General features: G+C 36.0%; 1 protein-coding gene across 1 annotated transcript; it reads right to left on the bottom strand.

Annotated features, from left to right (window-relative positions):
- Positions 1 to 8,577, bottom strand: LOC117987407 (WD repeat domain phosphoinositide-interacting protein 3). The gene is made up of 6 exons (XM_034974418.2): positions 8,432 to 8,577; positions 8,034 to 8,315; positions 7,272 to 7,423; positions 4,647 to 4,850; positions 3,149 to 3,386; positions 1 to 1,774 (listed from the first exon to the last, which is right to left on the bottom strand). Exons 1-6 carry the CDS (start codon positions 8,496 to 8,498, stop codon positions 1,671 to 1,673), a joined length of 1,047 nt encoding a protein of 348 aa, XP_034830309.1. The 5' UTR covers positions 8,499 to 8,577; the 3' UTR covers positions 1 to 1,670.
- Between the last annotated feature and the right edge of the window lie 543 nt (positions 8,578 to 9,120).

Here is a 9,120-nt window from a genome sequence, read left to right as displayed (position 1 = left end):
TAGGCTAAACCATTAAACAATCTCTTTTGAACTTTTAAAGTAATTTGTAGTAGGTAAATCAAAAACCAAATTAGTAGGTAATCAAATTATTAATACATGTATACACAAAAATCCAGGTTAAAGCCGCGTCTACACCAATAAAAATATGCGTCGTGTTGAAAACGGATGAGAGAAAATGTTTTGGCCGGACACAATAACCACGGCTTGGCACCGTGACGCACGGCATCGTACATACTTAACTCTCAACATAAATCAACTTTAATTACTAAACCAGCGACGGGCGCGTGAACTCTCAACCAGGGAGGTTGTGGATGCCAATACTGTGACACCCGCTGATGCGGATCATTAAAAGTTCACATCCGCGGAAGCGGATGTCTGAATTAATGCATGTTCCACATTTGCGGATGCGGATGCGTTGGGCACCATTGTACACTTTTTGATTGATCAGTTAGCAAACGAAGATATCAATTAGTAAACACGCTGGTACGCGCCACTCTGGCCCCACCCACTTTCTTTGCAAGTCGTTACTTGTTGCAAATATGAATCTGCATCCGTAAAAGCTCCGCATTAATTAATGCAGATGCGGATGTCTGAATTAATGCGAATGTTATGCATTTGCGGATGTGGATGCGAATATCCGTAACACCCCTGCTCTCAACGGCGCCACACCGTAGTACTACGACGCCGTGCCATGGAACGACCGCGCCGTGCTGTGTGTATATTTGAATAAATTTCGCCGCAAATTCAAAAGATGTTTAAACGCGCATTCATTTTCATTTATGCCGAACAAAACTCAAAACTCTTTCTTGGTGTACACGCGGTTTTAGACCAATTTCGCATTGACTGCTCAACATACAAAACTATATTATACACATCACAATATCTATACTTTGTTTATAACAGTCGCATTGGTCACCGATATCTCAATATCGTTCAATAAATTTATTTAGGTTAAGGACACATTAACGATTTTTTGGCGCCTCGCACTCCACTCCACACACTTGCGACTACGATTAGAGGTTAAAATTTTAAAGAACACAAAACAATTTGTCTTATCAGCAAGTATGAACCGATTAAATCGGTTATTTTAAAAAGAATACAAGTCAGACATTTTGTTAAACCTGAGTTATGAATATATTATGCGAATATAAGCGCTTATTTAAGTTGCACGTTGCCACCGAAAATAGCCCTATACAGCTCCTTACACTCATCATTAATTAAAAAAAACTGCAGATTTTTGTACCTCTCGAATATTTTTAAATAGTGGACTTGTTCTTTTCATAGAACCGATTTATTTATGATGTCGATTAGCGAAAGTTTACACTAGCGCCTTTTTGTCTTGTCGTATCTACTTACTAGTAAGACACGACCTAAATAGAACTTACGATAGAACGTAAGATAAAACACAAAAATCAGACAATTTGTCTGATATCGAAAAAAAACTGCCCTTAACATTTTGTTTTGCTGGCCCTTATGACTATAAATATAAAATTCGATATAATATATTGTTTTGGAATAGAAATATTTTGTCGAGCCCTAGTGTAACCTTACCATAAGAGTTTCATAACACAGTACCATTACAGCATTGATAAGAAATTAGCATGTTACTAATTCGATCGTACTAATTTCTTCATATTAGGTCAATTCCACAATTATGTGTTGGATACCACTTATCTGTCCTCTGAGGTTTCCAGGAATTGCGCGTAGACGTCTCTGGTACATTCACCTTTTTCGTTAAACTTGTATTTGTAGTATGACCCATCAGCACAAATAACTGTAAAAAAAATGTGTAGTTTAATTTTCAAAGTCAAAGTCATTTATTAAAAATAGGTACCATTATGAACTTATTGCTGTCAATTGTTGAATTTATAAGATCCATACTAATATTATAAATGCGAAAGTGTGTCTGTCTTTCTATCTGCTATATTATTAGCCTTTCACGGCTCATCCATTCAACTGATTTTGACGAACTTTAGTACAGCAATAGCTTGCATCCCGGGGAAGGACAAATGCTACTTTTTATGCCGGAAAATCAAAGAGTTCCCACGGGATTTTTAAAAACCTAAAGCCACGCGTATGAAGTCGCGGGCATCATCTAGTAAATAATAATTGATGTAATAAACTAACTAAAGCTACGAGGGTTCCAAATGCACCATGGTCTTTTTAGGGTTCCGTACCTCAAAAGGAAAAACGGAACCCTTATAGGGCCACTTTGTTGTGTCTGTCAAGAAACCTATAGGCTACTTTCCGTTGACCTAGAATCATGAAATTTAGTAGGTAGGTAGAGCTTATAGCACATGTAAGGGGAAAAATCCGAAAACCGTGAGTTTGTGGTTACATCACAAAAAAAATTAAAATGTGTTCATAAACAAATAATTAGTATCTTCAACTTTCAAAGTAAGATAAGTATACCAAGTGGGGTATCATTTGAAAGGGCTTTACCTCTATATTCTAAAACAGATTTTTATTTATTTTTTAGTTTTTAATTTATCGTGAAAATTTCGAAAAAATACGACTGCAGTACGGAACCCTCGGGCTGCGAGTCTGACCCGCACTTGGCCAGTTTTTTCCAAAAAAAAAACTACAAAACTATAAAGAGATTTCCCACTTTTAATAATGTAAAATATATCTTATCAACCCTTTTATTAAGACTCCGTACTATAACATTAAATTGAAATAAAGCAATAGTAAGTGTTGTTAACCGATACTATTTTCGTTGGTGGAATCACGAAGGGGCGTATTTTAATTTTATAAATTCTAAGTATTGCGTTTTTCAGTAGTGCTGTAATGGATTGTCGTAACTTTATATCTAGGACTATTACGGAGTTTATAGGATCATCATTTCGATCGACAACTAGTTCTCTTTCATCTAGTCTAGTCTTAACTATCTTGTCTTTTAGGCTGAAATCTATAGAGCATACTTTGACTTTGCTCAGACTTAAATTTGAGTTAAAACGAGCCAGATTTATGTGAAAGATATAGCTGTCTCGTTTTAACTCTGTCTTAAGTCTAAGCAAAGTCAGAGTGCGCTCTATAGATCTTGCGCCCTTAGATTATTTTAGTGGAGTTGACTAAAAATCGAATATTTGTTGGATACGCCCTCGTGATTCGACCGCAACGTTTTGACTGTAGCCCTTTGACAACTCACCAATAATAGAACTTTTGTCCACACCAAAAGCACAAATGCAAGGCGGCCCATTAGGTATGGTGAATTTACAAAAACTCCAGTTGCTTGAGAAGTACTTTGGTAAGAAGTTCACAGTCGCCAGGCTGGATTGTTTGTTCAATTTCTCGTCTTCTAAACTGAAAACGTGTACCGTGCCATGGTCTGACGTCACACAGAGGTTGGTGCTTGTGTGGTTGAAGTTTATGCAGTATATTGTTGCCTGGAAATAATCATATTTTGGCTTAATACACTGGTGGCGTACAAACTATAGTCGACGCATTTTAAACTGAGTCGTCGAGTTATGTCTGTTTCGCTCGCACTTACCTACGACCTGTAAGTGCGAGCGAAACAGACAGTTAACTCGACGACTCAGTTTAAAATGCGTCGACTATAGTGAACTTTGCATATATGTATAAGGTGTCACAGTAAAATGTATAAATATAATATACACTGTGACTTTTGAGTCATCTTCAAAAGGCATAGCCTGTCATTTTTTAACATTTTGCTATGGAACCCTGAAAAAGAAAAATAATGAACAAAAAAAAAAATTTAATCAAATAAATACTTAGGTTAGTAATCTATTTACTAGAATAAATGATTGTGGAGATCCAAGGAACAGTATTTGCTGGCTGATGCACTGCATCCACCTTTGCTTTTGCTATAGGTTTTTAGTGAAGTAAATTTTTATTTTTAGGGTTCCGTATCTCAAAAGGAAAAACGGAACCCTTATAGGATCACTTTGTTGTCTGTCTGTCGGTCTGCCAAGAAACCTACAGGGTACTTCCCGTTGACCTAGAATCATGAAATTTGGCACGTAGGTAGGTCTTACAGCAGACATTTGGGGAAAAATCTGAAAACTGTGAATTTAGGGTTAGATCACACAAAAAAAAATTAAATTGTGGTCATGAACTAATAATTAGTATTTTAAATTTTCAAAGTAAGATAACTATATCAAGTGGGGTATCATATGAAAGGTCTTTGTGCATTCTAAAACAGATTTTTATTTATTTTTATGCATCATAGTTTTTGAATTTTGTTTTGCAAAATGTCGAAAAAATACGACTGGAGTACGGAACCCTCGTTGCGCGAGCCTGACTCGCACTTGGCCAGTTTTTTACACAGGCAGACGATCTGGACCAAACTAAGAGCTCTTTGTTCTTCGGAATCCAATACATTTATTCTCAAAAGTAGAAGTTCATTATGGGATTTGTTTTACAAGCAAAAAATCCCAAACTGCCACAAACACAATGAGTTTCACATAGGTGCTATTTGAAATTACAATATGGCCAATTCTCTTGTACACAATCTCTAAACTAAATTAAATTAACAAATCTAAATCTAGTGCTATCCTTTTCCGCAAGCAACATTATGACAGGGATAGCAATAGATTTAGATGTGTTTTTAGTTTAGTTTAGAGACTGTGTACAAGAGAATCAGCCACAATGTAGGCTATTAATTAGATATTAGTCGCATTTTTTACCTGATGTGCTCCTCTTCTTAGTTCCGCCAACTTTTGACCAGTGTTTGTATCAAATACTCTGATAAGAGTGCCCTTAGTGGATGCTGTGGCCAACCTTGTGCCACCAACGTTTAGTGCCAAGCAGCTTAATGGGGCTTCGTGAGCCACTATGAGATGACCTTCTGGGGCTGCACTCGTTCCTGCGAGGCTAGTTAACTCAACTAGCTGTGGATGTAATATTATACTAACTTTCATAATATACAGGGTGTAACCAGAACGCTGACAAAAAAGAAGACAGGTGATAGTACTGATGATCAGTGATGATACATCATCACCGATCATGATACCATCATCATAAATAAATTTAAAAAAAAGTGACTGTCATAATATAAATACTAGAAATAAAAATAAACTTGTAATGCCCGCCTCTAGGCTCAGTAAAGTTAGCAATTCATTTGCTCGTAATTCCATACGTTTCTATAATAAGCTTCCAGAAGACATATTGGAGATGTCTCTCAACAAGTTCAAAGTTTTCATAAAACGTAAACTAATTGAAAAATCCTATTACAATGTAAAGGATTATTTAAATGATAAGCAAGCTTGGGAATGAGTTGCTTAACGACTTTGTGATAGTTCTAATAAGTTTCAATAATTTTGTAAAGTGGTGATAATAAAAAGAATACCCGGCTGAGTTTGTTGTGGGCTCTTCTCAGACCTGGGCGCGTTTGGAACCCTCGTAGCTTTAGTTTTAAGTTTGCGTTATAATTATCACCACTATATCTTACAAATCTAACACTATACCAGACAATCAATAAGAGTAATTTATTACCTATTTTGAATAAATCATTTGACTTGACTTGACTTGACTTGATACCACAAAAAAAACGCGAAAACACTAAACAAAATTCCTAAATTTTGAAAAATTTCACGATATATTGCAAATAAAACATCTGATTGACGCTGAAGGTCCATCGAACGTTTCGGAAGTAGGCCACTCGAAGTCAATGCCGCGTCGTAGGCAGGTCTTTGATCGGAGTATTGCACGCTATACATTGCGGGTTCGAAAAATACTAAATCACTAAAACTACAAACTGAGGCAAATGGTTATTGGTATTGGATTGTGTTTATGTAGTATAACAATAACGCTAAGTTTTTGCTAACGTTCTGGTTACAACCTGTATACATTCAATTCAATTTTATTTTATGGCGCGCGGTTGCATCAGACGGGCGCAATTTACTTCGCCAATCACGTGTGGAATTGAAGAGTCACGTTATGAATGGTTGGTGATAGATAGCAATATGTACCAAAGATATTATTTATTCTCTACAGTCTACATTATAATCACTAACCATATTATAAATGCGAAAGTCTGTTTGTTCATTGGTTTGTCCCTTAACCACGTCGTAATGAACCAACAGCGATATGATTTTTTGCACAATATAGTTAAAGATGTGGAGAGTGGACATTGGCTACTTTTATCTCCGAAAATTAAAAAGTTCCCACGGGATTCTAAAAACCTAAATCCACGCGAACAAAGTCGCAGGCATCAGCTAGTAACTCATACATTCGTTGTCAGCTGAACACGGTCTACTCATCCATCTTGTATTTGCACTATTTAAATTGAATTGTCATCAAAACTAAAGCTGAGTACCAAAATTTAGATCAATCAGACCTATTATCTGGGCTATCAATTACTAATTTGACCTACACATGACAAAAACAAGGCAAACTAAGTTAAACTGCTTTAAATATCACCATCCCTTTATAGAGGAGGAATATACACTTGATAAAGATACAAAGAAATAAAATAAGAGATAAGTATTATCAAACATTACATTAATATGTTCATAGATAGATTATCTACCTACATTTTTCTTTTATCATTTACTGATTTTTTTAAATTTTATTATTATTAATTCTTTATTTGAACTTAATAATAGTACATTTTCAGCTTGACATCCTGAAACTCTTGAGTTTATGTGGATGTTGCACATTTCTCATAAATATCTAAGATACTGACTGTAAAACTGATAAGAGTTGCTGTTTAAAAGTATATGGATAAATCCATACTAATATTATAAATATGAAAGTGTGCCAGTCTGTCTGTCAGTCTGCTAGCCTTTCACGGCCCATCCGTTCAACTAATTTTGTCGAAATTTGGTACAGCGATAGCCTGCATCCCGGGGAAGGACATAGGCTACTTTTTATCAGGAAAAATCAAAGAGTTCCCATTTAGCACCAAGATTTTTAAAATCTTAAATCTACGCGGACGAAGTCGCGGGCATCATCTAGTCTTTAATAAAACTAAGGATCCAAGATTCAGCTTAACTACTATTACACATACAAAGCTATAGGGGAAACTATAGCACATAACTGAGTAGGCTCCTGCGGAAGTGGAGCGGTGCAGGAGCGTGACAGTTGTCACACGTTGACCAATCACTTAGCTCTCGTGTCACGTCATCACACCCTTCCCGCACAGCTCCACTACGGCAGTTACCTATTCAGGTGTGCATTATGAGTTCGAGTTATCTGTCTGTTTCGCTCGCACCTACCTACGACCTGTAAGTGCGAGCAAAACAGACAGATAATTCGACGACTCAGTTTAAAATGCATCCACTATAGTAGTTATTCTTTAAGATATTCACCTGAACATGCCCAGTTTTTCTGCTTGGATATGCAAGTAGAGCATTGTTGCTGTTTGGACAAACCACACACAAGCCTCTGGAGTTGGGACAGGTCTCAAACACATGAAGTAGCTGAGGCTGTGCAGTGAAAGTGTAGACCTTTATCAAATTCTCTGAAATTGTTGAAAATGGGTATTAAGTCGATAATACATTTACAGTACTAGAGGAACCACCAATGCATTGCTAGCCTTTTAGGAATTTGTTGGTTCGCCCCTTGATTAACCCCATGTAGTAATCATTAGATTACAACATGGGGCATAATTATTGGCATTAGCCAATAAGTATGGTTTAATTAATTTAAGGCATTAAAACTATTCAAATACTATAGAGCTGCAAACAATTAGTATTAAACTGGTTTAATAACAAAATCAGCAGAGCATGATCTTGAACAATAATTAATTTTAGTTTATAATCCTAATTTACATAAACGAATAGATTATGCTCAAAATTGGGTGTTATATCTACCTTTAGTAAGTTTAAATGCTGTCTATACTATTACAAATAGATGATATACTACAGTGCCATGTAAAAATTAATTGTATAAAGTGATACTTATAAAAAACAGACAGACATATTATATCAACAAACCCAAAAATCATTTAATCTAGAAGCTTAAGATTTTGCATTAACATAGACCCCCCCACTAAGTAAGGAATTCCAGAAGTTTTATGCGAAGCTAAGGAGGATCAACTAGTTAGTAAATAGGAGTTTTAGAAAGTTTACCCAAAACAACAACAATCCGATCTCTTCTCAACTTCACAGCTTTTACAGGACTGTTGAAGTCTAGTGAAATAGCCGAATCCTTTTTCAAGTCATCCCATATGATTACTCTGTTCGGAGGGTACACGGGCGTCTTGCCTCCGCCGACCAGTGCCATGTAGTTACATCTAAACAACATTTCGACGTACGAAAGACCACCTTCCGCGAAATTTTGTCTCTCTTTTTCCTTGAGAGGATCGCTGTTGAACACCCTAAATCCGTTCTCAGTTCCACAAGCGAAACAACCTGAAATAAATTACGATACGGAATCTTTACTAAACGGTAAATAATTATGAAAACATCAAAACAAGAAGTTACGTTTTCACTTTCAACATGGTTACAAAGCAATTTATTTCAGCCACCTTGATCTTGATTGAAGCCTACGTACAGCAGGCCGTTCGAAAAACTGTTCTCCTCAGATAAATTCATGGTCAAATACCTAGTTAATTTTTACGTAAAATAACAAGTAGGTAAATAATTATAAAATCATAGTTGGACTTTGCGGCGATTTGACAAATGACAGATATCATAGACAAATTTGTTGACAGAGCCAGGTTTTGACTTGACAACTCTCTAAGTCTAAACCATAGAGCAATAGGGTTGTGCCTCAGGCTAAGAATCAAGAGACTTGTCAGACGTGTATACCCGAAAGGGACAAAACAACAGAAGAAATAATACTAATTACGTATGAAAGGTTATGTTTCATAATTTGCGTTCACTACAACTTTTACACAGCAATGCACCATAATTAATGGCTTCTACACACCATCAATACTAAATTTATAACAGAAAACTAAAGATAAACTCGTAATATTTGCAATAAATTACTATCACAGAGGTTAGTTGGACACAAACTAAGACGTGCCCTACAAAGAAAAGCTAAACTATGACAAAGACAAAAAACTGTGTTTATATCTCTATCACTCTTCAGAGCTTTTCTATACACCTAGCTTGCTCTGACAAGGTATTATAATTTTAATGCCACATCTACTAGATTCTTAAATTACTGAGGATTGTGCCTATGCAAATGGGTTTATGACCTTTATTATGT

This window comes from Maniola hyperantus, chromosome 13 (genome assembly GCF_902806685.2).
Source record: "Maniola hyperantus chromosome 13, iAphHyp1.2, whole genome shotgun sequence".
Classification (NCBI taxonomy): domain Eukaryota; kingdom Metazoa; phylum Arthropoda; class Insecta; order Lepidoptera; family Nymphalidae; genus Maniola; species Maniola hyperantus.
Note: the sequence above shows the minus strand (reverse complement) of the source record. Positions and strands in the feature narration are given on the sequence as shown.

Coding starts and splice junctions, on each gene's coding strand:
- LOC117987407 (XM_034974418.2), bottom strand. CDS start 8,498: ATGAATTTATCTGAGGAGAACAGTTTTTCGAACGGCCTGCTGTACGTA. Junction 8,316..8,431: donor AGGCTTCAATCAAGATCAAG/GTGGCTGAAATA, acceptor AATTTATTTCAG/GTTGTTTCGCTTGTGGAACT. Junction 1,775..3,148: donor GGACAAAAGTTCTATTATTG/GTGAGTTGTCAA, acceptor TTTTTTTTACAG/TTATTTGTGCTGATGGGTCA.